General features: G+C 37.0%; 1 protein-coding gene across 1 annotated transcript; it reads right to left on the reverse strand.

Moving 5' to 3' along the window:
* Positions 1-3935: 3935 nt before the first annotated feature.
* Positions 3936-18654, reverse strand: tesk1a (testis associated actin remodelling kinase 1a). The gene is made up of 11 exons (XM_081361480.1): positions 18506-18654; positions 17516-18043; positions 14636-14757; positions 11146-11194; positions 10911-11057; positions 9526-9608; positions 9259-9349; positions 9088-9171; positions 8385-8471; positions 8160-8256; positions 3936-7572 (listed from the first exon to the last, which is right to left on the reverse strand). The coding sequence occupies exons 2-11, from the start codon at positions 17678-17680 to the stop codon at positions 6536-6538; spliced, it is 1962 nt and encodes a 653-aa protein (XP_081217606.1). The 5' UTR covers positions 17681-18043; positions 18506-18654; the 3' UTR covers positions 3936-6535.
* Between the last annotated feature and the right edge of the window lie 1876 nt (positions 18655-20530).

Raw genomic sequence — 20530 nt, forward strand, 5'->3', positions numbered from 1 at the left:
GAAAGAAACGTGAGTTGGACGCTCAGCGGCAAGTTTTGATATCCTCAACATCAGTAAAAGTAGCTGCAACAAAGGCGTCATATCTGGTTGCTCACCGAATAGCTAAAGCTAAAAAAAACTTTACAATCGCAGAAGAGCTAATTTTGCCGGCTGCAAAAGATATTTGTCGGGAACTTTTGGGGGAAAAAGCAGCTAGCAATTTGGAACATGTTCCACTATCTGACAATATTGTTGCTGAAGGCATTGAGGGGCAGCTGTTGGGCAGATTAAAAGCATCTCCGTGGTACGCAGTTCAAGTGGACGAATTGACTGACGTGGAAAATAAAGCGATCATATTAGTTTATGTGCGGTACGTGCATCAAGATGAGGTGCAGGAAGATTTGCTCTGTTGTCTTTCACTTCCAAGCACAACCACCGGCTCCGAAATATTCCTACTACTGAACGAATACGTAGCAGGCAGACTGGAATGGAAGTTTTGTGTTGGTGTCTGCACTGACGGGGCTGCCGCAATGACCGGCCGGTTGTCGGGGTTCGCTGCCAGGGTGAAAGAAGTTGCGCCAGAATGTGAGGCAACTCACTGCATGATTCACCGAGAGATGCTGGCAAGCAAGAAGATGTCTCCAGAGCTCCACACGGTCCTTAATAATGCTATACGCAGAGCCGTTGCATAGACTGTGCGAACTGTGCAACCGCACAGGGCCTCGCGCCACTAGAGGGCCTCGCAACCGTCGGCGATTATTATCTGCGCAGTCAGCGCACCATTCCACGCTTTGTAAACCGTAACGGCGGCGCTTTGAATAAACCCGGCATCCTAGTTTTCCTTCTACTTTGTGATCCACAAAAAAAAAAAAATAATAATAATAATTTTGACGGCATTGGTGACCCTGTGGTGGGGAAGAAACGTAAGCCATCGAAATCTAATAATTTAGGCTATTTGAGGAGATTAAGAAGATGAGGCACGCGGGAGGAGGAAAAATCTCGACTGTTGCTTGTTCTTACACGACAGCATCAAACTTCTGTCACGCTGACACTTTGACCCCAGGGTTGTTTTACTCAAAGTCAACGAAAACCGAGCAGAACCAAGACATTTTACAGCTGATCGCCGTCAAAGAAGTTCAGGAGGAAGGCTATTTCTTAGCGATGGTGATTTAATGTCGGCTATTTTTAGTCCAGTGCCTGTAAGTTATATAAGATTAGTATTGACCAAGTTCAGAGGCTGTCATATGTGGATCAACTACTATGTTGTGTATTTCAACAGTTAAAATATGAAAAATAACTTTTATATTGATTCAATGGATTAATTGTATTTTGGAAAAAAAAGGTGTCATGAATTTATTGCATTTTGGGGGGAAACTAATCCTTTTTTATAATAAATATTTGAAAATCAAAATATGGATTTGAAATTATGTTATTATAACCTAAATATGCTATGTGAAAGTTTGAAACAAAAAAATAGTGGTTTTAATCTTTCCACTCTCTTGGTAAAGAAAACACATTATTACTCAAATTAATCATAATGAATTTATCGCGATTTGAAACCAAACTCTTCATATACAACAGATATACAGGAAATGTGGTCATCACTGGTTGTGAAGGCGGTTCATCAATTGCAAACAAGTCATTGCGCATTGTGCCGATCTGAGTCGAAGTCTCACCGCTATTCCTGTGATGAAATATGTGCGTTTCTGTCTCCTGACAGCGTAGGTTACGCACAACACACGTCAAATCAAGTTTGAAAACAGCCGCATTTTTACCGCACAGTATTTTGATTGGTCAATCTATCAATTAGACTAACACATCAATAATTTCTTATTTTTATTATTTTATTTTAAGCCATCAGAAATCTGAGGGGGCCGGACATATGGGGCCTATGGGGCCTAGGCCCACCCAGGTCCCCTCGTGGCTACGCCACTGCATTACATATTCACATATAAAGCCCCTGCCCAAAGTATATTTTCTATTTAATTTTCAATTTGGCAAAATAGTAATTTCAGTAAATGCAGATTTTTCAAACAACAATAGGCTACTTTTTATATTTAATTACTTTAAATATATTATTTTGACTGTTGTGGACGCGCTCTTCCTGGAACAACGCGACACGGCAACTAAACCCAAATAATTCACAATGTTTTATTACAATATTGTTCTCTTTATAATGTTATGTAATATGACAGTCCCAATAATTAGTCGTGTATGGCCGTTTGAGCTGCGCGCGCTGAAGCTGGAGGATCAGCTGCACTAGCCTACATTAAAGGAGAACTCCGGTCAATTTTAACATTGAGCTAATTTTTTTGTACATTTGGAGTGCTGTCAATACAGAGAACAACGACAAAAATCGGTGTTGCCAACACCGAGTTATTCTATTTTTAAAATTTGCACCCTGTTGACTTCAATAGGGCAAGTACTAAACCTGCTTTTAGCCTCTTAACATCCTTGATGTGTCATTACAAGTGCACAGAAAATGTGAGTGATTCCTTCTGAGTGAACACGAGTGGATCTGACTGCAGTTGATGTGAAAGATATGTATAAAAATTATGTTATTTAAGCCAGCGCAAATACCTGTGTTTACATCCTGTTTTCGGCTGAAGTCCAAAGTAGTCGATTGCCAAGTTCACGCGCATATGTTTAGTTACCTATGATCACGCGCGTGAACTCGACAATCGACTACTTTGGACTTCAGACGAAAACAGGATGTAAACACAGGTATTTGCGCTGGCTTAAATAACATAAGTGAAATCACTGTTTGCTATTGTATTCTGAAACTGTCTGACTGTTGAAACTGGCCCTTATTTTCATACAATTAGCCTTTGTTGTCACCTGTTGGTGAGTGAAAACACTAAGTTGCTGTTGAAGTGATTGTCTTAAGTTTAGTGCTTCTGGAGAGATTTGACAGGTGAAATGGACTGGTATTTTCATACAATTTGCCATTACTGCAACCTGCTAGTGAGTGAGTGCTGTGTGAGTTGCTTTTGAAGTAGACCTAATTGTATGGCAGAAAAGGGAAACATTTTGTGAACCGGTCTGAAAGTTTAAAAAGATTGGTATATTCATACAAATATCCTTTGTTGCTACCTAGTTCATTATATGCAAATAAATGATAGGCTGTTACTGTTTTACACAGTGATATGTTCCAAACGATGCATCTTAAAATTGAGGCATTGAAATTGACAACTGGTCCCTGGATTTTTTTTTTTTTTTATGAATATGCTGGTCCCTGGCACAAAAAAGGTTGGGAACCCCTGCCTTAAGGGATGTAACATGCACAATACTGATGAAAAGGTTAGTGACAATGGTGGAGAATACTACATTAATGGCATGAAATAGGGGGATTGAGGCTCTACAGCGTAAATTTAAACATCAAATCTTAACATTTTGATGTATTCAAATTTCAATTTGGTTTTTAAAATAATTGTTAAAGCCTTTGTTTTATTATCCCAACATGCTGTTTACTCACATTATAGCAGAACAGATCATAGGTAACTAAACATATGCGCGTGAACTTGGCAATCGACTACTTTGGACTTCAGCCGAAAACAGGATGTAAACACAGGTATTAGAAGAACAGATGTTTGATAACAATTTTGTTTAAAGGTTCTATTTTAACAGTGGTATTGCCTATATTACTTTTTTCAGACTTTTATAGGCTGTTATATTTTGGGTTGTTTTGTTACATTTGAATATAGGCCTACAGCAAAAATGTATCTATTAAAACCTTTTTACAATTAAACATCTGTGCCAAGTGTCAGTCTTGTTCCTATCTGATGATTTTGCTGACAGGAGAGTGGGAATGGGATCATATGCAGGCCAGATTGGAACCTGCGTTTATGGCTCTTGTTGGTCAGTTTTTAAGATTCAGCTAACCATTTCTGTCAACATTTCAAATCAGTTTTAATGTAAAACAAAGAAGAAAAAAAGAAAAAAACTTTTTTCTACATTCAATGTTTTTTATTTCATGACATTTTCATAAATAACAACTCATTGACATTTATTAAAGCTGCGGTTCCCCAGAACTAATAACAGTAATCATAGTGATAAGTGCTTTGTTTTCAGAGAAAGAGGATTTCTCTTAGAAAGAAACAAATTTTATACAGTAACATGGACCTTACAAATCCATCCATCCCCTATCTGCTATAACATCACTTCATCACTGACACAAAGAAGTCAAGTTCTGAATGTCTGTGCTAGATATATTACACACGATCAGTTCTCTTGCGTGCATGGAAAATTTAAAATTAATCAGATATTTCATTATCAGCTTTCTGAGTTTTACAGCCCAATGTTACTTCACAGATTAGTATTAAAAAATGTACTTTTCAAGAACCTAACAAGTTCATTCTTTTTACCATTTTACCCATCAAACTATAAGAAATATAACTTTCTGCTTAAAGCAAGAGCACTTATTGCATCCATATCTCATCTGAATTCAGATCCGAATAAGACAAAACGCCTTGAGACAACTTCACTTCTGATGCCAGTATGAAGGGAAGTTTCAATGCGCTAGACAGCTTTATGCTTATTGTCATGCATTAATATGTACAGATCACTGTTTTGTACAGTACTCAGCATGCAGATACTTCCTATGCTCATCTTATAACATAAGCAGATGTACGTTCACAAGCATAAGGAAATTCAGTGAACGTATTTTTGAGGTTTAATCTGCACTTCAGCATTACAGACCGTCTAAGATTCTGCATAAAGTAAAGACTGAATATGAAACAGAAACCAGATTTGTAGATCAAATGTGTTGGGGTGTGTCATGAGTAAATGTCAGTGGCATCAGGAAACACTTTGTGCAAGATGCTATTTTACTTTTTTAAATACAATTCCATACCTTGAACTTCAAAAAAAAAAAAAAAAAAAAAAAGATCACCTAGATCACCTTCATTACCTAGATCAAACGTGAAGGTAAATGTCCTCAAACATCAGTCATGTAAGAGGAATCTGTTTTTTTTTTTTTTTAAATAACAGCAGCAGTGATCTAACAAGAGTGTGTCCTCCTGACCACTAGGGGGAGATAAAAAAAAGTATCCTGCTATCCTTTACAGGCACTCCTACACATCTTCATTTGTGTAAAACTCAAAACGTGAAAGTTTTCATTTAAAAAATGCCTATTAAACAGTACATTTTACAGAATTACTGATTTACTGCATACATTGCATCTAAACATACAAGTGTATCACAAAATTGTATCAACAAATGTCTGACATCAGTGTCACACACCCTAATCCACTCTCACAGCAAAGTGAAGAGCACTCAGTCCTTCAGAGGAATGCTTATCTAATAAATAAATACATGAGATAATACCATAAAATGTTTGACATGCCACTATTTTCACATAGGTCACCCTTAAGCATTTTTTTTTTTTTAAACAGTGGCTTTGAGTCAATCAAACATTTATGGAGCACAAAAAGAGCACACAATAAAAAGCAGACAGTATTGTAAAGTGATGATAGTAAGTTATTCTGAATTACAGTACAAAAAAAAAAAATACCATGACAAAGAACTGGCACCATGGTACCAGCATGCCTTTCATTTCTCACTTTTAACTTATATGTATCTAATGCACACATTTGAAGGTATAGTTCACTCAAAAATGAAAATTTAGCAATTTGAAATTTTCTGCTGATGACATATAACTATATCTGAAAAAAAATTTTTTTGATGATTTTGTAGGGGAGTGCTCCTGCATAGAAAATAAAAAAATAATTAAAAAAAATTAACTTTTTTGAGTGTGAACCATTCTTTTAAGGGCTGAACAATTTGGGAAAACCTAAAAAATGTGGGTGTTTTCAATAACTTAATCAAACCTATATCAGACAGCGGGCACCTATAAAGTGAACTTATCTCTTTCCACTTAAGTTATCATAAGCCACATTCCCACTGTTTTTGTGCTGTTGTGATTATTATTAAATGGTAATAATACTTAAAAATAATTATATTTTGTTGTAAAACCATCAAATTGTTATACTAATATTTGCATCTTAGTTACTTTATTTTCAAAGTTAAACCATCAAGCTTTTGTTTTTGCAAGTTGCCAGCAAATAAATATATGCTCTGCCTGTTTTCAGAGTAAAGCATGGCACTGTATTAATTTAAATGCAATCCGCTAAATAAGGTAGTGCATATATTTATTTAAATAAATTGCAGCCAGCACAATTTGACAATCACACTAAGCCAAATCGCAAAATTGAATTTATTTCGATATACTGTGTAGCCCTAGAAAATGATTTACTCACCCACATCAAAAGACTTTATTTATTCTGTAAAACTGTATTTTGAAGAATGTTTCAAATGTTTTGTCCAAACAATTAAATAACATTGGACCTGACTGACTTCATATTTTGTGTTCCACAGAATACAGAAAGTCGTACAGGTAAATGATGACAGTTTTCATTTTTGGGTGAACCATACCTCTATTTCAATGTTTCATCCCACACTGCATCCAGTGAGATAACCATACTAACATCAGGGATGCGGCCCGACTGTGTTGCGTTGTAAATATTGATCAGTTTCTGAGATGTTGCAGTGGTCATCTTTAGGTCTGGGCCTCTGGCAGAGGTAACCCTGGCTCACAGGTTGCAGTGGATAGAGCCAGACCCGTTGCTCCCCGACAGAGCAGTCCCTTTGCTGTGGCTGCAGACGCTTCCCTTCTGTTAAAGTTCCTGTAAGGTCGTCGTGGAGGTCCACGGTGCGAGGGAGGTGGTCCACGCAGGCACAAGGAAGGGAAGCTGAACCCAGCCAGACAGCAGGCCGGACATGACATGACATCGTCTTGTTCATTAGTGGGCGGTAAAGGCTCCGGGGCAGGGCCTCGGTATCCTTTGAGTCTAGCCCATGCAAACGGCCGCCCAGGCCTCATCAGTCCATTGTTGTTGTCCAAACGGGGAAGGGGAGGTAATAACGTTGGTCCGTTTGAGATGGGCGCAGCCCAACCATTGGATTTTAAGGACGGGGAATAAGAACCGCTAATAAGCCGCTTTCCTGACACGTTTCCTTCTGCTGTGTCGGGCGAACTACTACAGTCCATGGGCTCTGTGAGGTTCAGGCCCTCCTTCTCCACCTCTTCCTCCTCCTCTTCTACCCGTTCTAAAGACACCATATCTAAGTCCAGAACCAGGCCTGTGTCCTCCACCACATCTTGCCGTCCTTCCGCCTCTTCCTCTTTCATTCCATCTCCCAGTTCTTCATTTCTCTCATCCTCTTCCCGGCCCTCTTGGTCCCGGAAGGGTAGCTGTCGACCCAGATCAGGGGTGCACGGCAGGGACCGACACCTTCGAGGGGGTCCTCGGAGCCCCGGGCTCCCGTTTAGTGGTGGGGAGGCACAAGGGTCTCGAGGTGGTGGAAGGGTAAAGGTAAGAGAGATGACAGATTTGCTAGGGGTGTCGAACAGCTTGATGCGACCGCCGTTGAGGTCTTGGCGAAGAGAGAATGGGTTGACCCGTGCAGGAGTGCCTAAACATGGTGATGTGGCAGGGGGCAATACGTCTGACTGACTACGTGACAGGCGCTGGTCACCAGGATAGCATGGTGAGCTTCTTCTCCTATACGGGCTGACGTCAATGGCAATGGGTTCTGAGGAAACCACAACAATGACATTATTTCTTTAAGAGTGGTAAAGAAAGTGTTGTAAAAAGAGTTCAAGTTTAAACCAGTAAATTTACTTAAAAAAAAAAAAAAAAAAAAAAAACATTTTAAATTTGTATATAATATATACAGCCATTCAAAAACACAGTAATCTTGTGAAATATTATTACAATTTAAAATGACCCGTCTTCAGTGTCACATAATCCTTTAGAAATCATTGTATTATTTGGGGTGTAAGACACGTGTCTGATTTTGAATGTTAAAAAAAGTACTTAATACTTAAAACTTAATATTTGTGATTTATATTTTTTTTCCTTCAAAAATGCATTTATTTGAAATAGAAATCTTTTGTTATATTATAAATGCCTTTACCATCACAATTTAATGCATCCTTGATTAATAAAAGTATTAATTTCTTTAAAAAGATTTTTTTTTAAACTGACCCCACACACAATATATATGCACGTGGGCTTAAAATCAATTATTTATTTATTTAATTAATGATTATAAATAATAATTCATTACACTGATTTAGCGCACTGATTTCCTGGCCATGTTGTTTGTAACATACTTACCTAGGATGACTGGAACTTCACTCTTTACTCTTTCTCTCTCGTTCCTCTCAAGTGTCACTACTATTTCAGAGAAGGCAGGGCGACTGTCTGCACTCATCTATCACAGACAAAAAATAACACATAAATAACGATCTCAGTGAAAAACATGAACAGTTTTATACAGATCAACAGTCCAATGTGTTTTTGAATTTACAGTTTTATTTTATGTTTGGGTACATAGCTTACATTGCAGCAATTGACAGCCAGGCGAAGGAATGGAGGTGGACAGTCTCCCACCATGTGCCCAAAGGCTTCCACATCCAGTCCAAAATCCTACAGTCAAACAGAACATTTTATTTACATTTTACACACATAGACAAACTTGAGATACATATTTAACTTCAATAATGAACATCGAGTTGCTTTCTAAAATAAAATGAACTATGAAAAATGTATTTTGTTGAAATATGCAACATGATGCTTGACCAGCAGAGGGAGGCAGCGCTCTAGTTGTCATGCTCGATTTAACGTCAGATTTAGATTAGATGTTGATTCATTATAGTTATTCATATGCACATGCATCATGTTTATAAAAAAACATGGGAGTAAGTGACATAAGGCCAAAATAAATCTAATTATTTCTGCATTAAGTTTGTTTTGTTTACAGATACAGAATATAATTTTTCAGTCAATACAATTCAATACAATTTTAGAATATCAATATTTCTGTTATCATTACCTAAACAATAGACTTTCTAATAGACTAGAAATAGACTTTCAGATAAGATTTAAGTTTTTGCCTTTGAACAAAATGTTTGTCTTTAAACTTAAATTTAGCAAAAGTGCTTTTTCACACAATCTCTAGGCTTGATCTATATCTGATAAACCAGCTTATGATTCTATGCTTGACTCTGTGTTTCATGTGATGTTGTACAGCTGAATGATGTACCTCTGTCCGTGGGAGAATATCTGGGTCAGCCTCAATTCGAGCAATGACCTCACAAAGGATTATTCCATATGAAAAGACATCCGCCTATGGTATGAACATGACATAAATAAAGTTACACAAGCACATGAGCAGAGTTGGACATTGATTTGTTAGTTTTCAAAGACAGGATACCTTCTCATTGTAGAGCTCTCCTCTTAACATTTCTGGAGCCATCCAGTAGGGGGAGCCCACAACTGCCAAAGGCTGCTTTTCAACACCATCACTGTAGACAAGCAAAACAAACATTTCATGCATGTCTTCAATCCGTATTTGAGTTATGTTTGGAATAACATTCTGAAAATAGTCTTCTCATATAAGTGTAATACTTTTGCTTGTATTTCTGGGTTAAATGTGTGTCATAACTCTGTATTATTTCTGTAAGATAAGGTATGCACTGACCTATAATCAGGGATTTTCTCTGCCAGCCCAAAGTCTCCAACCACAGCTGTAAAAGCACCATTGTCACAACGCACCAGACAATTCTGTAAAAAGAGTGTTGTGTCAGAGAGTATATTTTAATATTATGTACAGTCTTAACCTTTTTTTTTGTCCAATAACTGTAACACTTTGCAGCAAAGCACAGTGAGTAGACATAGGTGCTGGTTAGGGTTGCCAACTGTTCCGGAATCGTCCCTTATTTAAGACATCAAAGTAGCAGTAGTGTAGTCTAGGGTATACACAGACATATGCTATTTGACCAGCTAGTTTTAAAGGGATTTTACGGATAATAACCTGAATATGAGAGACTATATATATATATCAATAGCAGTTCAAGGAAGACTTTAAAACAAAGCAAAATCCTCTGCTCTGGCTTCAAAGCGAGTGAAACATGGTTAATGTTCATGAGCCCCATATTCAGTCACACAACATCCAGCCATACAGTTTAATATATACAGTAGTCAACATTTGAAGTGGATTAAAACCTTTCATCAAAGTAATACATGAATATTGTATGTATATATACACGAAAATTAGTTTTTACGTGCATATGATACGTAGTTTTCACATGCATATGATACGCACTTTATGGTGTGTAATATGCATGTACCGTTAACCCACATCACTAATCCTACCCAAGGGGTTTACAATGCGTATCATATGCACATAAATACTAATTTTCGCTTATAAATTGCACGATAAACACAATGCGTGCTATAGAGACGCATTTCATGAGATCGGGTTGTACACAATAGTGGCCAAAAGTGATGTTCGGCATAGAAAAATTCTTCACCCTTTATTTAAATTATTAAAAATATTTAAAATGAAAGATTTTGTAAGCATTTTGTGTAGTTGTGCTTGGAGTCAATTGTTTTATTTGTGATAACACAAATCATTTTTGGCCAGGCTGTCATGCAAAGAAATAATGAACACAACGAAATATTAATAACTGATTATGCAGTAGTCAATGTGTGCTTTTTCCTGTGAGCTTTTTGTTTTCCGGTGTTATTTTTTCTATAGTAAAATAAAACATTTACCTGTAGTTTATCCCTTTTTTTAATTAAATTAAATTGTACAAATAGGTTAAGCAAAACAAATCTGTTGCTGTCTGAGATTCATTTTAGCATTTAATTCAGACCCCCCCCCCCCCCCCCCCCAAAAAAATGACACACTTAAATGCATACACTGAAATGGCATAGACTATGTGGTACAGTACAACATTTTTGAGTGTCCTTTATACTGTTCATTATTTTCCCATAAAGAACCAAGATGGATATTTTCCTTTGCTCAAGTTGGCAACCCTAGTGTTAATAGAACAAATCAGTGCATTGTAATTGTGTCTGTACCTTAGATGTAAGATCTCGGTGGAAAATGCCCTTGCTGTGTAGATATTGCAGCCCTCTTGCAATGTCCAGAGACAGACCTATCCTCACAGTCCATGACAGATATATGTCACTGTCCAGCAGCTGCTCCAAGTTGCCCCCATTTATGTACTGTAAATGTAGTCACACTACAGTTATCATCACATCAACCAGACAGTCCATTAACTCCTGTAGTCTGGATTTCTGTGCAGTGTCTTACCTCTGTTAGAGCATGAAGCTGTCCTTCGTGAACACATACACCCAAAAACCTAAGAAAGACCCCAAGGTGAGTATTGGATTTTTTTTTCTTTTTGCATTCCTTTTGTAAATATGCATTTTTTAACATCGGATAATTCCCCCATGAGATACATAAAACAAAAAAACAAACAAACAAACAAAAATATACCACCACGTTTTCATCACATTCAGTTCAGACTTTACAACCACACAACTCAAGTAAATATAAAAACGGGTGTAGTACTGCCATTGAACAGTAGTGCAGTAAACAATTCATTGTAGTGTTGGGAAGCATTTCATGTAGGGCAGGGAGATATGAATTTGCATTTATTTATCAATAAACGCCTTACATTACGATATACGATTACATTGTCTACCCAAGCCTTGCCGGACACAACACAGCTGATATACACCATAAACAAACACTACGAGTTGGACTGCACTAATTGATAGCCTGCAATTAAGTTTAATTTAATTTAATTATTGAAACATTAATGGTTTTACTTTGGTTAGTTTGAACTTAAAATAACATAAAACATTAGCTTTGCTGTTACTGTATGTAAGTGTTGCAAATAAGTTAAAAACTATGCTTGTTGATGTCGCATAGCAATGTGTCTTGCCTATTTTACCATACAATTCTTTGTTTCTTTCTTTTTGGCATTATCGCCACATTTCATGATCATTAATAATTACTTGTTTAGCGCTGTTTTTAAACTTGTATTAAAGCTATAATGTATATATATATATATATATATATATATATATATATATATATATATATATATATATATATATATATATATATATATATATAAATCAGGGATTAAAAACAAATTGGTTCGTTCTGCATGAGCAAAAACGGTAAGGTTCCAAAGTCTCCTTAGGTCACTTTTAACAAAATAAAGATTACTGCTTTACTTATTTAGAAACAGGAGTAATTCGAAATTATATTTATGTATTTTATTTTTAATTTTATAATCTACAACAAAGTATAACACTCCTAATAAGCTTTATTTATTAATAAGCCAACATCGGAAACTCCAAACCTAAAGAAAGAAAGACCTCAAGGTGAGTATTGGTTTAACTCAATTTTGGATTTTACTGAATATTGGAGTATTGGCATGAGATATTCAAAGCACTGCAATTTCTTCATCTTTTTGCAATATAACTAAATTGTATATATAAAATAATTTTAATTACAATGGTCATGTTTATATTTTTTTTGTATTTATTATGTACACTATTTAAATGACTATTCAGAAACAGGTGCCGTTACATAGGCTGGTACCATTTTATCAATTTTTTCCTGACCAAAATAAAATACTTGATGATAATATGATTTTTAAAATGGGAGATATCACTTCTATTTCGAATTTATAGGATACAGCATAAAAATGAATAGCAATGTTAACTTAGGTATAAAAACATAAAATTAAGATGTGTATGTCATGATTATGTTCAGTTAGTTTCACTTTCATGGACTTTTAGTTTGTTTATCATCTGTTTCCTGTTTCCTTTGTTTTTCCTGGCAGTCATCTGTTGCCATAGATATTCATTTAATTATCAGAGATCATTGAGTTTGTTATCATTGAGTATTTCATTTCCTCATTCCTTGCTGTGTTTGTCTAGAGTTGTTGGTGTTTGCTATGCACTCTGTCTCAAATTGTTCGCTTCAGTAAATAAACCTTGTTACTTTCGAAACTCTTAACCTGCCATCATCATCATCTTAGGAATCTATACAGAGATAGAATACCAGACCAAATAGGGACATTGCAGCTGTAAATGTTGCGTATAGAAGCTGCCCTGAACTTAGAGGAGGAATTGTTTTTATTTTACAGGGTGGAAGTAGTTTGGAGGACTATGTGGAGGAGTTTATTAACATCAGCCACTGTGCGACGTGTGATGACCTCTCCTTAATGGACGGTTTCTGGTGTGGGCTGGACAAGGACGCCAATTTCGCTCTATGGGTGGATGGATCCTCCTTTGTCACTGGCAAAGTGGTGGATAAGAACATTGCGATCCAGCCCCACCCAACATCAACAGACATGTCGCCAGGCACAGAGCCCAGAGCCCAGCCTTCATCCTGCAAGACGGATCAACGTCAGAGCCCCCACAGTGAGTCTGACCAGGTGTGTGAGCTGGTAACATCTGTACCAGTGGGAGTATTGGTGGAGCTGGACACTGAAGCATGGCTGATCTGCCCTGTATCTACTGTATTGACACCATCACCGCTGGTCTCTCCATCCCTGAATCTTCTTTTCCATCACCGCTAATCCCACCCAGCCTCCCTCTCTTTTGCCTCCTCATCCAGATTCAGCCAACCCTTCAGCCCCACCTCAGCTGGTTCAGCATCTTTCCCCTGACGCATTGCTGTGTGGATGAGCCTCGGGTCTTATGGTTACCAGCTTCACCTAAGTAAGTGGTTCCCCCGGCTCCACCTCCAGCATCTGTGCCCATCACTCCACCTCCACCTGGATCAGACGTCACCCCTCCTATGCCACGGACTTATATTTGCTGCGCTCCGTCTCTCCACCCCTATGGCTCTGTCTGGCTCCACCCTCCCTTTGGGGCCACCATCGGTGTCACTTGGATCCATCAGCTCTCCGTCTGCGCCTAAGGCTCCACTGTCAATGGCTTTTCCGTCGGTCGTCCCCTGGATGTTGTCAGTTGAGACTCCATCATGCTCCCTCCCTCCGTCGACTCCGCCATGGGCTTTCATCCTGACTGTGCTCTGGTGTAACACCTGGCCCCTCTTCCCATCCTTGCCTCCTTGGTTCCTACCCACTATCATCGCCACCATGGTTCCTTCCACTGGGGCCTCCTCCTTCACCAGTCCCTCGTCCACCTCAGCAACCACCTCCTCAGCCATTTTACGGCAATCAAGATCAGTGAATTATTTTCTTTTTCTTTTGTTCTTTGATTAACATTAATGACAGGTGGCAGCAGGTATGTTTACGTTCACTTCAGACAAAACCGACTGTTTACGGGGATATCTTGACATCATTTTGTGTGTATTTGTCCATGCACTATATAAGAGGCGGCTCTAAGTGCGCGCTTTGGATGTGTGCGCAGCAAATAAAACAACACGCAAGTACATTAGTGTTCTCTTTCGTGTCTTCTTGCACTTGGTTTAAAATCACATTAAAATGCGCACACAGGAAACGATAAGCAATTTCTGACCTTAATTACATAATTGGAACAGATTTTCTATTCCTAACACTACTAACTACTAGCCTAGTATATAGAAAATATTTAATCCATGTGATTGCATGTGAATCAATATGTGTATGGTAACTATGGGGCTATGTGAAATATATTTGTCATTTTTTCCAGATATTGTCGCTGATCAATCTGGTAACTGACAGTTATATTTTCATATCGCCCAGCCTTAATTCCATGCATACAGAGAGAAGTATTCCGTCTTTTGTATAACAAAACATTTTTTTAAAAGGGAAAAAAAGTGAGTGCCACACCTGAGGATGTTGGGGTGGCAAAGGCGGTTCATGAGTTGCACCTCTCTCAGCATGTTGGCTTTGTTACTGACCATTGTGTTCATCTTCAGAGCCATCACCTGCCCTGTGATCCTGTGCTGCACCTGCAGAATGCACACACACAGGCATAATGATTTTAATACTGAGTAAAGTGTTTATTCTATCCCCTAACCCATCACAGAAAACTTTCTGCATTTTTTCTTTTTCAAAAAAGATCATTTTGAATGATTTGTAAGTTCACCAAAAAAATGTCCCCACAAGATAAAAAAAAAAGTATGGAATACCTGATCCACTGATTCAGTGACACTACTAAAATTAAATATTTTGTATGATACACATAGTAGACCAGAAATTCCCAAACCAGGGTCCATGACCTTTGATTTGTCCCACCATGCCATATCAAAAGAGGGTGGGGGGGGGAAAACATGACACTGAAGCATAACTTAATTCATTGATTTAATTCATCTTTTTGTATTAACATTTTTGAAAAAATGTCAATATTATTATAATATAGTTGGATATAATGCAACATTTACTTTCAGGCCACGGTGCTTACACAAGTTTGACTTTTGTCCCTTTGTAGTATTTAGTTTTCTTTGGTCAAACTAAGGTAAGGCAGTATATTAATAATGTATTTTTTTCCACAGAAGATCATTTTTTTCTATGATTGTATTATTATTATTATTGCAATATACTGAACAGTCTATATATACTCCAATACAGGAGTTAAATCTATAAGTTGATTTCCTGACTCAAAATTCCATACCACGTCTTTTTCAGTAAAAATCACAACTAATAATTTTGTTAATCAATATCAACAAGCTTCTGCATCTAGAACCTGTGGAGTGCTTATACCTCATTCTTTACATATTCTCATGAAAATCATGGATACATTGCAAAAATGGACATAAAAATGTTATATTGTAATGTAAAAACTTCCACAGCTGGTCTTCACAACAGCGAAAGTGCTTGATGGGTCATGCCATTTAGTCGTGTAGCTCTAATTGAGGATTAAATCTATAAACATTTGCACAAGAGCATCTAAAGCTTTTTCTGGGCCTAAAAAAAAAACAGAATTACTCTGAAGCATGTCAATTAAAATGAGGAAAATGTAGGAGTTGAGAATCTAGTGGTGATAGATAAGAGAAGCTGGGATTTGTATGCACAATAATACAATAGTTGTCTTTAAGTTAAATTAAATATGGCTTTTTGGTTTGTATTATTGTGAGAGAGTAGCCTAAGACAGAGATCCAGTGCAGTATGCTGAGTATTAATAGTCATTAGGCACTAATAGGCTTTCTGGATTTCCCGTCATCCCACATAACCAGCTGGAATGCCGGACATCATGACAATGACGTCACATGCAAAACTTAACATGGGCTTCACCCACTCCTACACATGATCAATCACCAAACACCACAGCATACATCATCCCACATTTATAAATCAGATATCGGACTGAATTTGATTTATAACTAGGCTATTTGTGAACCGTATGTCAACAAACAGTACATTCATATTTCATACTTAACAAAGAGTCATTTGTCAGTCAGACAAAGTTCTTCTATGACACCATTTTGTTACAAATAAATTGTAATTAATGGTGACATTGTAAAAGGAAAAAAGACACATGACAGTTTACTTAAGATGGCACAAACCATTTTCATGAAACATTACATTTATTAAAAGTTAGGCTACATGCTCAGCTTTCTGCAAAGTTTTAGTTGTCTACTGTAAGACAACATATTCAAAAATCTGTGTCAAAACAGCTGTTTTTCTTTATTTATAGAGATTAAAAAAGTCATGTCACATATTTTCAGACCTCACGAGTCATTAGTTATGCTCACATATCTGCAGTACTGCAAAAAATATGTAATACTGATGTAACTAACCACTAATTAAGAATAGCTGTAGTATTTTGTAATAATGTATGATTTACAGTATGTATAACTACTATTTTTGTAAATGATTACATTTGGGATGGTTTGACTTTGAACTTCATGACAGTCAGTTGTGGTCAGGTATATTTTTACCCAGAATATTTTTCATTATTGGCTTTCAAGAAGAAAATCAGAGCCGCCAACTGTTGATAGAAGCAAAAGACATGGGCCAATAAACACACACATACTCCTCTGTGATGAGGCAGACAGATTAGGGCAGGTTGGTAATCTGATTATGCTGTCGAACCGTCCTGTCTTATCATTTATAACAGACACCGTTGCTCTTAACATGGACACAAATGACACTGCTCTATTATATACAACACATGATTATTGAGAAGCAGTGATAACTAAAGCTATTATACATTGTAGTTCATGAGACTTTGGGACCTATATATATAGGTATTTTTTGGCATAATATTTAAATGATCATGATACTAAAACATAAAAACAATATTAATTATGAATTATTAATATAGTTGCTGTTAATAATAACAATAATTATTAATAATACAAATTATTAATTATTATTATTATTATTTCTCACAATCAAACACATTCAATAAAAATATTTTTATTTATAAAAGTTACTTTACAGTGAATACCACTGTTGGGTGCTATTCTTAGAGACACCAAATAGTGCCATTTATTGGTAGACACAAAATAATTCAAATAATAATAATAAACATTAAAAGTTGATAAGAATATCCGTTAAAAAAATTATACAATCAATGCTATTTTAAATTTATTTCGCTAGATGATCATAATTGTATGGTATATCCATGGACTGTTCAAATCATGCAAACTCCCTTGCTTTCATCCCAAACTTAAAGTCATCAAAAGGTTCAACCAAACATATATCAAGCATGACCAGTGCAGTGTGACTGGATAAACGTTTGTGGATAAAAAGAGGAGAGGTTACCTTAAACACTTCTGAGAAGAACCCAGAACCGATTTTTTCACAGAAAAAATCGTCGATTCGTGCCAGGCTGGACACCGCACTTCGCAGTGCCCGGTACGATGACGGCCGCATCCGGTTGGGCCCGTAAAGGGCATGAAAAGGTTCTTGGTTTTCATCTTGATCCATTATGATGGATAGGCAGGCAGCGGGTCCCTTCAACGCAGCCAAATATCCAAAGTCCAAATATCCATATCCCGAGTGAGATAGACTACAAATAATCACTTAAAAAAGCAGCTCAATGACTAGTAAAAGGACGTGAAATGCTAAGTACCACATATAATTACTCGATTAAATATTCTCCAAAAAGGGCAAATAAGTGCACGTGATGAAGAGTCCGCTCGGGCTGTTTCGCGATTGATGCGGTTGCCATGTTTCATATCGTTAAATCAGTCTTTACTCCAAAGAGGTTGTGCGTTATATCGCTCGCACTTCCAGATATGTCCTTCCCAATATCCGTAGCTTCACTCTCAACAGCTTTACAAAGAAATCCTGCAAAAAAATGTTTTAAAATAAGTAATGTCTCATTGCTCCTTTAAAAAAATAAAAAAATAGGCACGTGCTGTCAAATGAAGCCCGAAATGGCGACAGAACGAGTAAAATTATGTAGAGAGGCAGCAGAAGAGAAAAATCGCATTGCAAGCAAAATAAGAATACAGCAAAACAATTCCAATGGCAGAGTAAGAAATGCGGTGTGTCCGCACCATCTGTCAAGCCTGGCTACAGAGATCCATTGCGGATTGTTTCTGACCGCTATGTCAGGGCTTGCTCTGAATGCAATTTGTGTTTCGCCTTTATCGACTTTTAAAGCGACTACCGTTTTACAGACTAAGCTGAATATTATTTTCTATCAGACATGCGAATTTATAATAAAAGCATCTTTAAGCGTGCACATGCAAGGACGGCATGCACGTAGCCGGGCCCATGCGGCTGCCAAAGAATATGGCACTGTACCTGATTCAGTAATATCGAAGAAAACACTCTCGTTTGTGGACCAACGCTGCATTTAGTAGATCTTCAATGTTTTGTCAACATCTCGTTCGCAAGCTGTCACTGTCCGTCTCGGCCATAGTGCTTATGCCGCTTGTAAATTTGCCCGTTCCGTTCATTGGTGAGGAATAGGGGCAGGTCTTGGCGAGGCTGGACATTGCGCGTCGAGCATGCGCACTTGCGCAATAAATGCTCCAACGTAGGCCGGTGTGATTCTGCACTATTTTGGTAGGCTTCTTTCAGGAGAATGACAGTGTCCACAAAGCAATGGGACGTCACGGGCTGCAAGTCATGGAAATCTTAGCTTAATCGAGTTTGAAAGCAATTAGCCACAGCAAGAATGAGTTTACATTTGCCTTTAATCTTGATGTGAGCTTTCGTATTTGGGCTTCTGATTGGCCGCATTATACGTCAATCAAGCATTAAAACCAATGAGCGGCCAGTGCGCTGGCGTTACTGAACCATGATGTCACTTTTACATTTCAATTCACAATGCAACGTTACAAACATGCAGACAGTGACCGTGGATGATATCATCGTCGTCGTGAGTCAGCACTGCAGTACTTAACAAGGCCACTGACCCAGTATTTGAAATGAAACTAAAGTATTATATCAATTTGGCCACTGTTGTGCAATTCCTGCGGCTTCCTCTGACATTCTGGTGGACTGAAGCCACTTTTACCATTTAAGTTAAATCAGACTAAATGATTGTTCCAAAATAATTGACAAATTATTGCTTTGTCTTCAGTGTCATTATTCAAATGTACAGACCAATACATTTGTCCATACGTTTTTAAACTGAAATATTATGTAGCCTTGCATAAGCTTAAATTGAAGCTACTCAAGTTTTTCGTTAGAAATGAACAAAACGTCATCAATAAGCGTGTATATTAATAATAAAATTACATCAAAACAACATTATTATTACTCTGTAATGTTTTCAAATAAAATATGGCCTTTTAATTTTACTTGCCTAAACTTTGACTTTCAGATGAAAAAGATGACCAAAAGCCTGGATCTGCCATGGTTCATCAATAGGTGGCAGCAGAGAGAAATGTAGACTTCTCTCTACTTTTTTTATAATTGTTGTGTCTCAATTTATACTTAAAAAATGTGAAAATGTGTCAAGAACTTGCAGTCGAATTCTGCAATTTTGAAAGTTCAATTAAAAAAAACGTGGTCTTGGAGCTACTTTGAACTTTTGCTCTACACCACATTTGGGCTGTAGTTCATTTGATAAGTTTGTGAGAGATATGGAAAATAGGCTAAATGTTTTTTACAGAAGTATTTTGAGACAAAATTGTACTCATAAATATATTCTGTATTCTGTAGCTATACCATCATGTATAAAGCCTCAGTTGATACCCAGATCAGTACGGAAAATATTTTACAATTTGTTTTTTAAATGGTTATACTTAAACCCCTTGGTATTATTCAGTCATTTTAAACCAATTAATTTTGCATTTGTACTTTTTTTTTTTACTTCACTGGAATGTGGAATGGTACAAAACACACACACACACACACACACACACACACACACACACACAAAACATAGACATCATTCAAAAAGGTTAAACGGTCGTAAAAAACTTGTATTGTTCACAGTCAGAAATGAGGCCTGCCACAATCATGAAATTTGTGCTGATAATTAATTTTCATACAAAAAATGTATTAATGATTTAATTCTTTTAGTTTTTGGTTTTGCTGAGGCCACTTCCCAAAATTTTAGCACAAAAATGTTATTTACATCATTCACAAAACCTTTTTTTCTCTGAAACGTTTTAGTTGGGTGGTTTCAGAATGTTCAGAGAGCATTCAAGAGTAACATTACCAAAATGTTTGTAATACAAAAAAATGGAATGTTCCCTTAACATTTGCATAGCCAAAAAAAAAAAAAAAAAATTTTTAAAATGTTTAAAAAACTGAACGTTTTGAACATTCCAAGAACTTTCAGAAATGTTTTTATAACATCAGAAATATTTTTTA

The sequence above is a fragment of the Scardinius erythrophthalmus genome (assembly GCF_964197995.2).
Source record: "Scardinius erythrophthalmus genome assembly, chromosome: 3".
Taxonomy (NCBI): domain Eukaryota; kingdom Metazoa; phylum Chordata; class Actinopteri; order Cypriniformes; family Leuciscidae; genus Scardinius; species Scardinius erythrophthalmus.

What these genes read in the sequence shown, in the direction of transcription:
- tesk1a (XM_081361480.1), bottom strand. Translation starts at nt 17,680, where the DNA reads ATGGATCAAGATGAAAACCAAGAACCTTTTCATGCCCTTTACGGGCCC. An exon ending in TGCCACCCCAACATCCTCAG is followed by an intron (nt 11,195 to 14,635) that starts GTGTGGCACTCA and finishes GGTCTTTCTTAG; the next exon opens with GTTTTTGGGTGTATGTGTTC. An exon ending in ATATTCTCCCACGGACAGAG is followed by an intron (nt 8,472 to 9,087) that starts GTACATCATTCA and finishes GTTTGACTGTAG; the next exon opens with GATTTTGGACTGGATGTGGA.